We start from the raw sequence: 17,672 nt of genomic DNA on the forward strand, positions 1-17,672 counted from the left end.
AGGAGTCTCTTACCACCACACATTAAGGGCTCTAAATTAGCATTCCCTTTTCCGATTAGAAAATGCAAGCGGGCATTTTTGCTTTGATCCAAGGATTTAGCTGAAGTAGCCCATGCTCCCTTGAAAATGAGCTGATGGCCTTGTTATTAGGATAAAATGCAAATGAGGCCATGTGTTAGGAAATGCTTAATGTCTTAATTGATCACCTTCTGTACTGTCTGTGCCTTCCTTACATCTTCCACATCACCTGGAAATGAGGACGCCATTGAAAAAGGCAGGTACAACCTCAGCTTTTAGGGACATTCAAATTGTGCCCATTAAACCCCTAAATTGTACCCATTAATCCCCTAAACACACTCACAGCACTTTAACTTTTAACAATGCCCTGTCGCTTCTTTTAACAGTGAACTTGGGCAATCAATGAAGATATTTATACTTTCATTTTCAATTCCTTGAAGAACTCCATCTCAGTCTTAGGACATTTAGCTTATTCTCTTTGCAGAGTGGTATTTCAATTATTGTTGGCTGAGATAGTTGGAAAGGGGGAGAGAGCCATTGCTGGGTGGTGGAGCATAGAGTAGTCTATGCAAATAGTTTTCTGTGTCTCTAGGTAGAGCTGTCGGAAACCCTGGAAAGCTGCTGCCAGGCAGTGTTGACCTACTGAGCTGTATGGACCCAGGTGGTCTGACTTGGTGGTAGTTTCATTGTTGTGAATGTCCTCTAAAGGTTGAGTGGCTAAAACTTACCAAAGGGTCATTGAAAGTGCTGACTTCTCTTTTTTTAATCCTTTGAGGCCAGACATTTAGAGGCTGTTGCTTTTTTTTCTTTACAGCAGTGATTAAAAGACAGGGAGGCCTTGCAATACCTTTGCCAGTCAATGCATGTCTGTAATGTCTTCCTTGTATGGGGTTGCTTTGAAATTCCAGGAGTTCTTGGGAAGTAACCATGCCCCCAGCTTGAGAAAGATGCACAGTGCATGTAAGTCCCATGGTGATCAATGGGGCTTACTCTCTAGTAAGCATGCTTGGGCTCTAAGCCTCCAGGGTTTCTCAAACTTGGGTCTCCAGATGTTTTTGGACTACAGTTCCCAGCATCCCGGACCGCTGGTCCTGCTAAGCTAGGGATGATAGGAGTTGTGTTCCAACAACAGCTGGAGACCCAAGTTTGGGAAACAGTGCATTAGAGCAAGGGTAGGGAGTCTGTGGTCTTCCAGATGTTTCTGGATGCCAGCTCACATCATCACTGACCACTGGCTGTGCTGTCTGGGGCTGATGGGAGTTGGAGTATGGCAACATCTGGAGGGCCAAAGGTTCCCCACTGATCCCTGTATTACAGGAATATTAGTCAGGCTGGCATGAGAAAAACAAAATTAATAAGTAGAAGGTCACAGCACTGATCCCTGTCTTACAGGAATATTAGCCAGGCTGGCATGAGAAAAATAAAATTAATAAGTAAATGGTCGCAAGAAGAGGACAAGCAGAAGTGATTTAATTGAAATGCTAGCAAGTAAGGGGATATGTTTGTTTTTACTTAGGTTGTCAACCACTTTGAGGATTTTGATTTTTAAAGAGGGTTGTAAAATTAGAAATAAAGTGTTGTCTTTGTGTCAAGAGGTAGACTACTCTGGAATACAAATATTTTACCTTCCTAACCATGTTTAATGACTGTGTTTTTATTATATCCTAGACAACATGATCCCCCGTTTCGGAATGATAGCTTTTTGCTATCCTATCATTAGAATGAAATGTGGAGGGCGCGCAATTTAGCTTGTTATCCAAAAGAACAGGTCAGACTGCCCTTTTAAACTTCCAGATCAACAATATTTTCTTTCTGTGCAGTCAGGAAAAGGAGTTTCCCTTGGTTAAAAGGCACAGTCTTTATGGTTTAACCTTCAAGCTTGCATTAATCAGCAGACGTTGTTTTTCAAACTGTGCTCCAGAGAACCTTGAGGGGTTCCTCAGAAACAGATCTTGAGTAACTCAGTGAAATTATCCATCACAGCACACAAGCGACCATGTCAGACCAATGGAATAGCTGCAGAGAAATGCATATCATGTTCTACATTATGTACAGCACTTGACGGATGGAGTCAATGTGGAAATGCACCCACTGCTGTGTGTTCAAATGTACAATCACCAGTCCTCTTGTGGATCAAGCTTGAGGAGAGACATTTATGCATGTTTTCAGCAGAACCTGTCTGTACACAGCATCAGTTGGCTAGAACCAGTGATGCAATGAACTCACCGCAAGCCCTTTTTGAACGTTCATACCAGTGTGACTTTTTTTTGTACCAACAAGCAGTTTTTCAGCTTTTAGACAACATTGTTGTACTCTTATTAAGGATTAAGAGACCCGTGCATGTTTGATTGGATACAGATGCATTCAGTCCTTGGAAATATTTCTTTAAAGGCAGGCAGTTTGTCTGAAGCACAGGGACAAGTGCAGATCAGATGAACAAGATCTACATTCAAATGGCTGGCCAGTACATCTGTCAAATATAGGGCAAAGATGTGAGGGGGGGGGGAGATCCAGACTCAGAAGTGGGGGAAACCATAGAGTTAATCAAAACACTGGTTGTGTGCACATCGTACATTCAAACCACCTGACTTCCCCCAAAGAATCCTGGGAGTTGTAGTTTAAGGGTGCTGGGAATTGTACCCCTGTGAAGGGCAAACTAGAGTTCCCAGGATTCTTTAGGCAAACCCAAGTGCCATAAATGCATTATATATATGAAGCTTTAGGCTGCGATCCTAACTCTGCTTACCTGGGAGTAAGCCTCATTGAATTAGATAGGGCTTGTTTTCTGAGCAGACACGGTTATGGGTACAGCCCTAGTCATACTGTACTTGTTAGGGTTCCATTGATCTAAATGAGCCAAAGGATGACTAAGACTGGAACGAACCCACAATTCTAATTTGTGGGTCATTTGTATGTAGCCTCAGTTCAAACAGAGTTTTGGCCAGAACTGTTTATGAACTGAGTGTATGCACTAGGCTATCAGCAGTGTTCCTGCAGCATGTGACCGGGTGTGTGTGTCCCTGTGCAAACTGAGTTTGTTCCATGACGACAGAAAGCTTGAAATCCACCATCATTTATCTTTATAGCAAGTTCATCAGCCCATTTACAAGGGGGTTGAAATGAGGCTCAAATGAAAATTGGATTTCTGTCGAGGGGGTGGGTTGTTTCTCCTCAGAGAGAAAAGGGGTAGCCAATGTGTGATCACTTCACCACACAGCCGGAGCCCCCGGTCTTTCAGCATTTGGTTGCATCTAACAGTGTCAGCCTTGAGCCCATTTCAATAGGTACAAATCAAGAACTGTGCTCAGGGGTGAAGTGATTTGGAGAAGTGGGGCCTACCCTCAACCCATCTTAGTGGTATGAGATGTGATCCATGAGAGGCAGTCAAGTACAACATTCTTTGTAATGCTAGAGAAGACATGCAAGGAAATGTTTGGTCCAGCCAGTCAAAACTTCCTGTTCCTCTTGGCTGGTGCATCCTTCCTTTTGCGTGTGATAGAAGGTGGGTGTGACAAAACCTGTCCAGGTAACAAAAGGACGAGTCTCACAGCACACCTCCCTTTTTGACCTCCTCCTTCGTCTGACCAGCTTCTAGCTAGGACTGCTCTGCTAGCTCTCAGCTAGCAGAAACACTGGGATTATTCCCCCATATGGGGTAGATCCACATGTACATATTTGAAACTGCCTTCAGGATTCCAACTGTGAACTAATGTAAGTAAACTTCTTTTATTAACTTTGAATAAGATTGTTGCATCTTTATTCTTTTAAGAGGGATTCAAGGGAACTTACCAGGAACACACAATTCAATCTGAGACAGACTGAATTGTATAATAGTGAAAAGCTCACACGAGCCTGCAACCAGTTATCTGCTGTGCATGTAAAAGGGGAATGTAAACTCTGCTAAGTAAAGAAACTTGCTAGCGCAAGTTAGGAAGGATATTAATAAACAATATATCCTCTCCTGTGATCCTGAACATTCCCACAAGTGGACCCGCTAAAAGGACCTGTCAGTGGCACAGCACTATAAGCAGAAGTCTCTGACGCAAAGCCCAGCCCTGCTGTTTATGCAATACTTGCAAAATAAGTGCACACAAACATACACCACCTGTAATATGGGGACAAACGTACTGGCCTACCTTACAGGGTCATTTTAGAAATTCCTAAGATGTTGTATGTTTAACATCTTCTTGGGCGATCACTCGTAGCTGAGTAAGATTGTCTTCCACAAACACGGTCTTAACAGTGAGTCTGTAAGTGACTGTGGAGGCCAATTCTGGATCCACACATCCTTCCACAGTGGGGACAAAGTTTTCTGGGCAGGAGCTAATCACGGTGAGGGTTTACCAAGAGTGCCTTCCTCTTAGCACGTTTCTCCCTAGCGTCCTGAATTCAAGTGTCTTCAAAGTCCATAACACCTTTGATAAAGGCTGTTCTCCACTTGGAGTGCTCGCAGGCCAGTGTTTCCCAATTGTTGGTGTTTATACTACATTTTTTAAGATTTGCCTTAATCAGGTGCCTTCAGTGTATTGGTTTTGGTCTCTGCAAAACACTTCGTTCTAGCCACAGAATTTTGGCACGTAATTTTGTCAACATGGTTTTAAGAAGTGTAAGTGTTTTAAAATTGTCGTACTGATTTCATTTCATGTTTTCAAATGCTTATGTAACTTGTTTCTAATGTTTTTCCTTTTTATTGGAATTTTAATGACTATTTTAGACTGCTGTTCTAGAGTCAGTGGCATATAAATTTTGGAAAATAAATAAATACATAGTGCTTTGGGGACATTCCACTCTGATTCATTCAGAGTGTGTGATTTTAATCCCCTCTACCCCCACAAACATCCATCTATCTATGCATCCCTATGTTCCTTTGACTGAAGTAGGGCAGGCCCCCCCCCTCGCTGCCACTTCAAGTTATGTCCGTCAATTATAGGTAATCATGTGGGTTTAATTTGATTAGTTGATCAAGCTGCTGATTACATTTGCTTACACTTTCATATGAGTAAACACAGTAGTTCTGAATCAAGAAACATACAGTGGTACCTTGGGTTAAGTACTTAATGTATTCCGAAGGTCCGTTCTTAACCTGAAACTGTACTTAACCTGAAGCACCACTTTAGCTAATGGGGCCTCCTGCTGGAGCACGATTTCTGTTCTCATCCTGAAGCAAAGTTCTTAACCTGAAGCACTATTTCTGGGTTAGCGGAGTCTGTAACCTGAAGCGTATGTAACCCGAGGCACCACTGTACTTTGCTCGTTTTCAGATGGTACACATCTGTATTGCTGCAGGCACATAGGACTCTAGCTCCCATCAGCCTCAGCCAGCATGGCCAATGGGCAGAGTTGATGGTGGTTGTAGTCTAAGAACATACAGCAAGCCACAGGTCCCCCATAAAGGAAATATTCCCATCCTGGGTGTGAGAAGTGGCTGGTGCCTCTGCCAAGACGGTGCTGACTATCCTCTCTTTCCCCATGTATTGGTATTAAAATACATTTAAAAAATAAATAAATCTGGTCAATATATCAGGTCCCCATTTTAGTCAAGTAAGGTTGTACTCCTGTGCCCCTTTACAAGAGAGTGGGTCCCTTTGAACTCTGTGAGATTTAGTTCTGAATACTGTAGACATATATAGGATTACACGGTGAATGTTTGTAATCAATTGATTGGGTTGCAGTCCTTAAATGAGGAAAGGGGAATGCCCGGTTGAATTACTGACTTTGTCATAAGATTAGCATAGCTGTTAAAGTGACTGAGATGTTTCCTTCCTTCCTTCCTTCCTTCCTTCCTTCCTTCCTTCCAACTTTTCTCTTGTCCTTTCCTTCCAAAAGAGCAGGGTTATTTCTCTGGAACTATCTAACTATAGGTTTTTTTAAAGGCTGATTTGAATCAGCAGCACGAATCAGCAAAGGCAGGCTGCCTATTAGGTCTTGCAAATGGTTACACTACTCCTTTTGACGTGATACAAATATTTTGAGAAACACTACCCCACTTTTCTTTTAATTAAAAAACAAAACCCTTTCTTTTCTGAATGCCACATCTGCAAACTGATCCTTTGCCCAGAAGCAAGACCCAGTGATTTCAGTGGGGCATTCAGTCAAGTCTTGCATGATTCGACGGCAGCCTCAGAGCAGAAGGAGCCTGTGCATTTGCTCCCATTTCACTCTATGGGGTGAAGTAAGAGGAAATGGCCCGTTTTGCTGTGGCGGGAACAGTTCTGCAAGATCCTGGCGGGGAGCTAACTTTGAAGAGGACGGAGGGATAGGGAAAATAAACCCCATCCTTCCTTACACATAAACCCATTAAGGCTGTTGCAACCACTTACTTGGGAGTAAGATTGTCTCCTCGAATGTAGCACGAGGGTCTTACTTCGGAGTAAATATGCATGGCTGAATCTTTTGTCTGAGTTGGTTTCGTTACCGCAAGAGAGTCGCAAGATGACAATCACCCATTCTTCGAATGTTTATTTTGTTTCCCTACGTGCGATTTGTAAAAATTATATTTTTAGTAGTAGTATATTTTCGCTAATATTCTCCAAACCCACAAAAACGGGGGAAACATACATTATTTCAAGCATTTAACTTTTGTATACATGAGTGAACAAGTCCGATGTTGGCTGGGAAAACTCGAGAAAGGATCAGACCGTGGGGATGAAAAATCGGGACCTCGAAAGGCCAAAGGGACAAGGAAACAGTGGCGAGCGAAGCACAGGATCAAAGCTGTAATCTGGCCACAGGCTCCGAGGGGCGGGAAGTTTGGCTTTAGGGGTCCTTCCACACAGCAAAGTAGACAAGGGTTGTGTCTCTCTTCCAAACGCACCCCGAAATGCTCCCGTTCTGCAGAAGGCTTAGGCAAGATCTAAGTAAACTAGACCCGAAGGGAATTTTATTCCTACAGTGTAATTGAACGTGAAAATCCTTTCCTTGCAGGCAGCAGACATCCATCACCAGGGTCTTTTTTAAGGGTTTAATTCTAGCGAGGTTTTCTTTTCTAACATGGTATGAGGAATGTGTGGCTTGCTCAAATGGCGGTGGGAGAAAGCTTAGTGGAAGAGAATAAGCAGGAAATTAACTGGAATTTGGACACGGTTATAGGGGATAGCAAGATGAAATTAAGAGAAGGAGTGTCTCTCTGTCTCTCTCACACATACTTCCTTACTCTTGCCAATTGGTCAATTACGCGCGCCCCCCAAAAAAGTTTTCTTGGAAGGCGCTGCGCTCTGCTCTGTCCTTGCAACCAGGCTTCTTTTCTAACCACCCTAAAAGCTGTTTATTGGGGGGGGGGAGGCGTTTAATAAGGACAGGAAAACAACAATGTCATGCGCTTGAGAGCTTTTGCGTTACACAGGGTGAGTTTTCTTCTTCTTCAAGAGGTGAGATTCTTCTGAGAGGGCTCTCAGGCACTTTACAAAGAACAACAGGGTTTGTAGCTTCAGTCCTGCGCGCACTCATTGGGTGGGTAACATGGATGCCACAGGCCTTACTTCTGGACAATGAGCACGCACCGAATTGCGCGATTCTGTGCAGACTGGCCTGAAATCAGTAGGACTTACTTCTGAGTAGACATACCCACGACTGTCTGCTCTTTTAAGGACACGCATCTCCCGGCCGTCCTGTGCGTGTTTGCTCAGAAGTCCCTCCCGTTGAACTCAGCGGCGCTTCCTCCCAAGTAACAGTGTCCCAAGGAAGTGGGCATAGCACTGCAGTCTTTAAAGACCCGTCAGACTGTTGTTTTGCAACAGCAGAAGGCGAGAGGGTAGAATTTCCACACAGCCAGACGCTTAAATAGCTTGAGAATCTTTGCAGGTTCATCTGTCTTCCCCCTCTTTGGAACGGATTTTATTTATTGGCTTCTTCAAGCCATCAAACCTCCTGGATACTTTGGGAGGGTATTATTTTTCATTAGGATCTCAGAGCTGGAGAAGACCTCAGAGGTCATTTAGTCCAGCCTCCTTGCCCTTGCAGAATGTCCACAGCGACGACAACTTTCCAGAGGTCATCCAGCCTAGCAAAGTGCAAATCTTACCTTTTTTCAAGTAGGAAAACGCCTTACCTTTCTGTAGAGGTAACTTTCCCCGTCTCCACGCCTTTCAGTACAGCGTTTGAAGGCAAATGCCTAATTCTGACTTTTGTCTCTTAAAATTTCCAGTGCTAAATTTGTCCACATTTTTTTAAAAAAATCCATAGCTATATTTGTATTATAGCAATCTTTTTGAGAGCAGACGCCCAACTTTCTAGAGAAAATGACTTTTTAAAAAAATCCTATGTACAGCATGGTATAAATTTCAGACACAATCCCTTTATAATTAAGCACCCTAAGAGTCCATTTATCCCAAGGAGAAAGATCTAAGCGCGCGCTTTAACTCCCATTTTGAAACTAATGGGACTGCAAAGTGCTCCTAACTTTGCTTGGATCGTGGCCTTTACTTGCAGCGGTCTTACTAAGTTTGCAACCCTGTGTGCGCTCACTCGGGAGCAAGTCTTAGTGAAGGCGGAGAGGTTTACTTCTGAGCAAACAGGCGCCATAGGATCGGGCTGTTTGGGGATAGAATCTCAAGCATTCTGAGAATTAAATTTCCTAGAAATGATGTTTTTCACGCGTATTATTAAATGGCCTTACTGACGTTACCTTCTTTGCATCTTCCACATAACAGAGATCGAAGAGTTCATGGTTTATATTTGCATTCAGAGAAACTGCCATTCATTCCCCCGACTTCAATTTAATTTCTGCATTTACCGTAGGAATTGGGGGCGGGGGCGGGGACGGGGGCGGGGGATGGAATCCACTCAGCCCCGCGCGCAAAAATACAGCTGTTTAAAAATGCCATGGTCCAAATCCCTCCTCCAGCTGAGATCACCTGCATGGATCTGATCCGGATTCTGAGCCTCGCTCAGTTTCCTCCGCCCTGTTCCCACAACCTTTGCCTAACTCGACGGGGCGGGAAAATGTTGGTGGAGATTCCCAGTCCTAAAAAGGAGCAGGGAGGAGGAGGATGGATGAATGGGTCAGAGGGGTTCTCTCACATCTGTCCGGGGTTTGGTCTTCTCGGATCAGAGTCTGGGGTCAGATCCATCGGCCACCTGTCCTCAAGTGGACCCAGGAGTCTTTTAGCAGCGGACCGCCCATCCCACTCCTCCCCGCGTCAGGCCAGTCCCACCCCAACCCATCTTGGCTGAGTCCCGGAGTCCGAGCTCGCCCTAGATGAGGTGCTGGGGACCGCACAGCTCCGCCCCTTCGATTATGTCCACCTCGTCCTCGGTCTCCTCTAGCAGGAAGGGCGGCGGGTGGCCGCCCTTGCGGGGCTCGGCCGAGGAGGAGGCCGAAGAAGCACCGGGCGCCGTTTGGTCTGGCTGCGCCTGCTCCGGCTCGCTGCTGGCCCCCTGCTCTGCGCTGTCCTCCGCGCCGGGGGCCTTGGGGTCGTCCTGGCTCTTCCTCAGCTGCTTTTTGTGCTTCATCCGACGGTTCTGGAACCACGTTTTCACCTGCAAGGAGAAGCGGCGAGGTTGGCTCGGGCGCACGTCAGAAGGGAGAGATATTCGGAACTCCTTCCTCCCAAACGCCATCCCTGCGGAGTGGGTGGGATGGCACTGGAAAAGGGTGGAAGGGAGGGGACCGAATGGGAAAGGCACATTTGCCAAGTGGACAAACAAAAGTTCCCTTGTTTGAAAGAAAAGGAAAGCGGGGAAATGATGATCCGGATTCGGAACCGGTTTACATTTTCTAGGGCAAGTGGAAAGTCCGGGGAGGACTTGAAATGCCTCCGTGTGTCCACATCTGCCTTGCGAACACGTTGGACAACTATTTAGGAGCCCAGTTTTCTTTGGGTTTCTTAGACTGTTTCACGGGGATCCTAGCGCACACCTGCCATTAAACACAGCATGTGGCCGCTCCAAGGTTCACGGAAGCTTGCAAAGTGTTCTGCCCATAACTCCCGAGAAGAAGCGGGCGCCTTAGACAGGTGGGAAACTGAGTTTGTGTAAGGGGGGCTTGTTCAACACCCCGCAATGTCAGCTCATCCTTCTCTTACCCTTGCACACACAGACAGAGAGAGACATACACACGGGCGGGCGCGCGCGCGCGCGATTTCGCAATGGGGAGAGAAAAACTGCCCTCCCCATTCACCGTAGGTTTCAGATTGGCTTCAAGCCAGATGCCTCATTCTTTATTCGCAAATAAATTCAGCGGGGTTTTACTCCCAGGTAAAGCGTGCATGGAGTTGCGCAAGGGAAAGGAAACCTAAGGCTGCAATCCTACGTAGGCTTAATTTGCTAGTAAACCCTACTGGGATTCTTAAGGCTTACTTCCGAGTAAACATGCACAAGCTAGCTTCATTGCACGACTTTGTAGCAAAACTTCATCGGCTCATCTGCATGCCCCACTAGCTTCACCGTTGCCCTCCCATTATTGGCATGCAAACTGTAGGGTCCTCAGGGCAGGTCTTTTGAGCTTCTGTGTTAATTCTGGGTCACTTCACTTCACCACAGACTAAGCTCCATTTGCTCCTCGGAGTGGCAGATTTGAGAACCGACATCTCTCTGGTGAACTTATGGGAGGGCTGATTTATGATTTTAAATTCTGTCCCAATTGCATCATAATATTATTATTATTATTATTATTATTATTATTATTATTATTATTATTATTATTATTCCTGCATTGTAGGGGGTTGGACTAGATGACCCTCTGGATCCCTTCCAACTCTACAATATATTATTATTATTATTATTATTATTATTATTATTATTATTATTATTATTATTAATTCTTCTACTACTACCACCACTACTACTATTTTACTGTTCTGGTTTTACTGAAATATCATAAACTGCCCCGTGGGCCGGGGCTGTTACTCAAAGGACGAGAACTCAAATCAATTAAAAGTAATTCGACACGACCATTTTGCTTTACTGTTACTGTTTAAATTCGTTCTGTGCCGCCTGAATTCCTCCTTTCGCCTCCACCACACAGAAAGGCTCTCAACACACTGAGCCAGGACTTATGACAGCTGCAAGCAACATCCTGCGCATGTTTCCTGAGAAGTAAGCCCCCCGTGTCCTCCATGGGACCGACTCTCGAGTAAGGCCGTAGGCAGGAGGACCGCAGCCTCGGTCACCTGGCATCCCAAGGCTCTCGAGGGAGGGAGGAAAACGTTCCGGGGCTCACTCCCCTTTAAGACAGTTGCTTTCTCCTCCCCCCCATTGGGGGCCGGGGTCTTTTGTGGGGTGTCTGACTGCACCCAATCACCCACCCAACCACCCACCGCGCTTCGTTCCTCCGCATCCTTCCAGCCCGGCCCTACCTGGGTCTCAGAGAGGCTGAGCGCTGTGGCCAGTTCGACGCGCTCAGGAGTGGAAAGGTAGCGCTGGATCTCGAAGCGCTTCTCCAGGCCGGAGAGCTGCGAGTCCGAGAAGACGGTGCGGGCCTTCCGACGGCGGCAGTGCTTGCCCGGCAGCTCGGCGTGCGGGTGAGGCTGGAAGAGAGCGGGCACCGGCATCCCTGCAAGGAAGACACGAGCGGATCCGTGGCGGGCCTGCCAAGCGCCCCACCGACAACCCACAGCCCACCTTTAGGAGAGATCGATATATATGGATTCTTGCTTGGTGGGAGGGGGGAGATAAAGGTCCGTGGAGTCCCAGGCTAATGCTCTCTAAGAGGTCCAGGCACTGGGAGTGGAGGCGCCATGGTCTCCGCCAAACAGAGGTAGACTGCCCCTGCCCGCGGAAGCTCCATGTAGCCATCGCAGCGCCTATTCGCCGAGAGGCCTCAACAGTAAATCGACTGCAAACCACCGTGCGGCCTCCTTTCTGTGAACGCAGCCGGGGATGGGGAAGCCGCGGCCACAAAGGTAGCATTGCAACCGCCAGAGTAGGGTTGTTGTTGTTGTTGTTGTTGTTGTTGTTGTTGTTGTTGTTTTGCCATTCCCAACACCTAGCACCACCACACTGCCTCTTAGGAGTAACACTGAGCTCCCGAATTCTTATATTCCCCGCTTAATCTATGGACAGGGGCTATTTACCTATTATTTTCCCTATTCACTAAACTTCGTTTTAATACGTGTCATTTCCCACCCAGTCCTGGGCCTCATCTCCCTCCCACCCCCGCGCTCCACTTTCTTTGAATTCAGATCATGAGGCAGCCACCCGAAAGGGTAGAAAATCCTCTGCCGTTTGGCCCGGGTTAATTAAAACGGATTAAACGCGAGGTCTGCTTTTCTGTTCCCAAACCCTTCTTTTACGCACGTGAGTGAGCACAGTTCAAAATTGGGGCGGGTTTCCAAGAGAAACAAACGGTGGTTGAAGAGCCTCGGAGCACCTCATTCCGTGGTCTGGAGTGCTTGGAGTGTGGACGCTGCGGGGCGCTTTTTCAAGGAACTGGGAGGTGGTTTGTTCTTAGCTCAGCACCTGAGCCAGTTCCTGCGTCCCGGTCCAAAATCTCCCCCGTCGATCATGACAGAAGTGGGACGTTCTTCTTCCAGCCCCCCCCCTTCCCCCAGTTCCCTGGAAGACACAAAGCTCCCCTCCCCTTTCTTCCAGGGTAAAGGAACGAACAGTCTCTGCTAAAAGTCTACCGACAAAACAGCTCAGTGTAGTGGTGGCTTCAGAGGCAGAGCTAAAAGACTACAATCTCACACATTTACACGCTTTCGTAGATTGAAGTCAATAGGATCGACTTCTGAGTGGACAAGCAGAAGGTTGCGTTAGAAGCAAATTGCGTGCGTGTCCCTGCGAGGATCCTGCCAGCAGTCCTAACCCTCACCCCGCAAGCTAGAATTTGAACTCAGGACTTCTTCGCTGTCAGCGACTACATCAGTTGGGGTGGGGGGAGAGGATTACAGGAGGACTTTTCTTTAGCCATGGCAGAGCTCCTGTGACTTTGCTGCGTAACAGGCAGAAAATCTGACGGTGAACCTTTCCGCACCCCCAACACAGCGACGGGGAGAGCTTTTCCTGCTGAATTTCTGCCTTCCTAGAAAAATAAAGGGAGCCTGCAAGTCCGGAGGCCATTAAGGGCAGCATCAATCGCTTCCTCTGACATCTTTCATTGCTAAGGTTTCCTAGAGTTGATCTACCCTCCACCTAATCTCCCAAATGCAAATGTGACTCCAAATGGGTCATTAAGTATTTGTGACCAACTCCGCAGCTATTGCCCCTTTCCGCTTCCATCCTCGTTTTTCTCCTTTGTTTTCTGGCTTTTGAGACTCTGCAAAAGTTCTTCATTTAAAAAGAAACCCTCTGGGCGTGCGACTGTAATTCCACGTCCCAGAGTGGATGCATTGCGGACGACTCTTTTTACCGGGTGTCAGTTCACCCTGGTGGCCGGCAAAACAGGGTTATTTCCCTATCATCTTGCTGAGTCCTAAGGAGGATTTTATTTGATCACCTATCAGGTGGATCTGCGGGTGGGAGCAGAATGTGGAAGAGCGACCTTCTGCACCCGCCAGCCTGACTTCACATCTGATTAGGAATGCCAGCTTGGCCACGACCGTGGGTGCCCGGGGTCGTCGGTGCCCTGCAGCGTGCATGGCCCTGGCGCCAAAATTTGTTGGCGCGCGGCCCCTTCATGGGGAATTTTGTGGGTGCTCGGGCACCCAGGGCCGCAGGGAGTCGACACCTATGCATCTGATTACATTGCAGCCTTTAAAAACACGCGCTCACTGCGGCTCCTTATTTCTATATGCGATACTCTATACGGGTTACCTTCCCCGTTTTAAATCGTATAACCGTTAAGTGTCGTTTACATTCTGCATAGGCAAGCTGCAAGGTTCGTGTGTTTCCTTTCACGACTACTGTTTTCGTATTTCTAAGATGTTTTCCTTTATCGACTTAAAAAAAATTTTTTTGTTTGATTTTGCATTTTCATGACTGGAAAAACGGGATTGAATAAAACCACCTCAAGGAAACATTCTTGTGCGCTTGGCAACTCTTGAAAAGCTTCCCAGTCTTTTGGGTTGCAATCCTGTGCTATTTCAAGCAACGTTCCCTTATATTACTTATAATTTCTAATTAAATAAATTTGAAGGAAATAAATTTTAAGTTTTCGTCTGACATCTTGCCTTTTCTTCCCTTTCCTTTTCTATCCCTTTGTAAATATGTAAGTCTTATACATTCTAAAAGGTAACGGGTTTATGCTTTTTTTGTCAAAAAGACGGTTCCGTCTCTATTTTAAATCAATTAGCGTCCTGTTGTTAACAGATTCTAAATACTGGAGTCTAAATTGTGGGATGAATTCGGTTCGAAGATAAATCCAATATTCGTTTTCGTTTATAAACTGAGAATGATTCATGGTTAAATTATAATTTCAACCACTGGTCGCTCCACAAAATATTAATCTGTCTTCTCTTCCTCTTCAAGAGAAGCCCCTTTAAAAGCCTGAAGGAAAACAGCAACAGCGTGAGTTCATTTATTTATTTGTATTCAGTGAGAAAGAAGTTCCATACCGCGTTTTATTTTATAATTTCAGATTCAGTCGTGACATTGCTGAAAAGTTATTAAGGTTTGGCTTGATTTATTTTTGAGCATCGGAAGTCAGAAACCTTGGAAGTTAGAGACCAAGATGACTTTACTTCCAAGGGCTTCCGATTCTTTTAAGGACGAACTGAAACTCATATAGACCGAGGGGTTTTCGTGCCCGCGACGCAAGCGGAGGATCTCTGCGTCAAGGGGCTGATTCCCAAACTTCCAGCGCCCTTTCCCCGCTTCTTTGATTAAACCTCTCCTCTCTTTCATCAAAGAGAGCAGGGACGGAAGATGCCCTCGCTGCTCTGAATTTTTTTAAAGCCTCAACCCGCGTCTTGTCATTTTGTGCGTAAAGAAGAAAGTTTGGCAACCACCTGGATGAAATCGGATTTGGGGAGTTCTCGACTAAACCGTTCGCATCAGCAGCGCGGCTAGACTTGACTGGACAGCTTTGCCTTTTCTTGGACAGCAAAGCGGGCAGCTTCCTCTCCTTTTTAAAGCCTCCCCTCCCCGAAAAAAGCCCACCCACCAACAATAGCCAACCTGTGGCACCGGACACACACCGGCAAGAGTTTGGGTACCAGGCAACGCACACGACAGAGACTCGCGCGGTTCCTCAAGCCAAAGGCAGAGAGGCGACGGCGAAGGAGCGCTTACCCGAAGTGGTCAAGAAATAAGGGTGGTGATGATCCGGTTTATGGAGCGGGTGGTGCGGGTGAGGCGCCAGGATGGTCGGCGGGGGCATCAGGGGGTACCCATAGTCCAGCAGAGGGACCCGAGAGGCCAGGGGGCTGTGGAAGTGCTCGGGGGCCACTTCCCGAAGGGGCTTGGGCTTGTGGAGCAGGATGTCCTCGATGAAGAAGGAAGTTGGCCTGTGGGAAGACACCGAGTGGGCCACCGCGTGCGAGGTGAAATTGAGGTTCATCTCCCCGCTTCTGGAGACGCGGATTCGGGCTGGGGGGCGCCGAAGGAACTCCCTGGCTCTTGTCCTCTGTCTCTCCGGGTCTTTTTGTTGCTTTTGAAGCCAACCAGGAGTAGGGTTCTCTCTCCGTCGCCCTCTTCTTCTTCTTCTTCCTCCTCCTCCCTTCACGGTTTGGAGGGAGCCAAGAGAGAAGAGCAAGGTGGATCTTTCAAGGGCTTTCGGAAGCTGGGGGTGGGGGGAAGGGAGAGGATTTGCGCCTTTGAGGGCCGCTCCGAAGGGGGATCTCTAGCGAACCAATCGCGGGTTAGCAGGGCGGAGGGAAAAACCGGCTTTGCCCGATGTCACCCACAGGAGTGGCGAATGTAGGCGACGGGGGGGGAGACGCTGTCCGTGGTGCTGAAAAGAGCGCAGGCGAAGCTGCTTGCGGGGCAGTGAGCAGGAGCGCCAAGGGATGGCGTGGGAAGGGATTGGTGTCCACTTTGGGACAGGGGATACAGAGGGATAGGCCCCTCCTACCACCTGCGCCACCACAACTTCCCATGGAAAATGCAGGCACCGTGTACTTTCTAGACTGCCAGGAATGTTTTCTTCCTGGGTGCAACAAGAAGCCACAATTGGCCATAGCTGCCCCCTGCTGTGGCCACATCATGAGCACATGCACTGCAATCGAGGCATGTGTGATCATCATGCAAGACAACACATACTCTTTTTCTCAGACACAGAAGTACTTTCAGTGTCAAATTCAAAGTGGTTATTTGTGCATCCCTGGGCGACCGCGTGGCTCTGTGGTTTAGAGGGATGGCTTGGGAAAATAGGAGGTGGAATGATAGCTCAGCTGCAGAGCCTGAGGGGGGTGGCCCTACAATCTCCCAGTCTCAGTTCTCCATCTGTGAGAGCCAGAACCAACAAGTTGAGGACCGCAATATGCTTTGTACATTTTAAAAGTGAGCCTTGGAAAGTATGACACGAAGCAGTATATAGATGCTTGAAACAAATAAAGTGTGGTAGAAATGATCAGAAATCACAACTGAGAGAATCCTTCTGTGTGGAAAAGAAGTGCAGGTTGTCTGAGATACAGTTGCATGTTTGCATTGGCACAGAGAGGGATTATATGATGGTTTAAGTTAGGACAATGTCCCAAGCCACTAACAGCCCAATCCTATGCACATTTGCCCATGAATGCAATAGGACTTGCTTCCTACTAAGGATGCTTAAGAAGTGTTGGTAGCAGCAGAAGAGACCTGTTTGGCCAAAGTCAAATATTCCTAAGGCCTAAAACTGTGATCCCATGCATAGTTCCTCAGGAGCAAACCTTGCTAAATCCAGTGGGGATCACTTCTGACTTCACTTACCCAGAATCAGGTTCTATGTTCCATTGGTTTCAACAGGAGTAACCTAACTGCACCTTAATCTCCCAGAAAAAACCAAGAAGTCATACAAGTGGTGATGTATCTAACAACAGAAATGTCCAAATGGCATCTGATGGAAACTGGAAATGAGTTTAAAGGAGTGGCTTTCAGCTAATGATGTTCAAACAGCCTTTGACTGCATGCACATTTAGGAGGTCTTTAAGTCTTAACTTTGTTTCTCCACTTTATTCTGCACTAGTCAGGGCTCATCTGGAACACTGTATCCAGTTCCAGGTTCCAAAATGTAGAGAAACTGAGAATGGGTCAAAGGAAAGCATCGAAAATGCTCAGGGATATTGGGGATAGTGAGTGGGGAGGGAACCTAGAAGGAAAGGTTGAAGGAACTGGGTGTATTTAGCAAAGAGAAGATGATATCATGTGGGGACATGACAGCACTCTCAGAACACCTGAAGGGCTGCCACACAGAAGAGGGCAAAGATTGGTTCTCTGATGCCCTAGTGGGAAGGACTCAATCTATTGGGCTTAAGTTCTAAGTCAGTAAATTTTAAGAACATAAGAAGGACCTGCTGGATCAGGCCAATGGCACATCTAGTTCAGCATCCTGTTCTCCCAGTGACCTAACAGATCTCTGCGGGAAGCCTGCAAGCAGGACATCATGAGCACAAGAGAGCACTCTCCCCTCCTGTGGTTTCCATTAACTGGCATTCCGAAGCATCTTGCCTGTGACGGTGGAGGTAGAACATAGCTATCAAGGTTAGAAGCCACTGACATAGCCCTATCTCCTCCATGATGGAACCTTAGTAGAATCTTCTTGATGGTAAGAAGAATTTGACAATTGACAATGGAATCAATTCCCTTGGAGGGGGTGGGGCTGAGCTCTCCCTTGCATGGGTGTAGCCAGGATTTACGTT

General features: G+C 46.9%; 1 protein-coding gene across 1 annotated transcript; it reads right to left on the reverse strand.

Moving 5' to 3' along the window:
* Window positions 1-9,210: 9,210 nt before the first annotated feature.
* On the reverse strand, window positions 9,211-15,444 carry BSX (brain specific homeobox; the record flags this gene model as incomplete). The annotated part of the gene is made up of 3 exons (XM_081171487.1): window positions 15,127-15,444; window positions 11,313-11,509; window positions 9,211-9,495 (listed from the first exon to the last, which is right to left on the reverse strand). Exons 1-3 carry the CDS (start codon window positions 15,392-15,394, stop codon window positions 9,211-9,213), a joined length of 750 nt encoding a protein of 249 aa, XP_081027613.1. The 5' UTR covers window positions 15,395-15,444.
* Between the last annotated feature and the right edge of the window lie 2,228 nt (window positions 15,445-17,672).

Source organism: Podarcis bocagei (genome assembly GCF_964188305.1).
Source record: "Podarcis bocagei genome assembly, chromosome: 15".
Classification (NCBI taxonomy): Eukaryota; Metazoa; Chordata; class Lepidosauria; order Squamata; family Lacertidae; genus Podarcis; species Podarcis bocagei.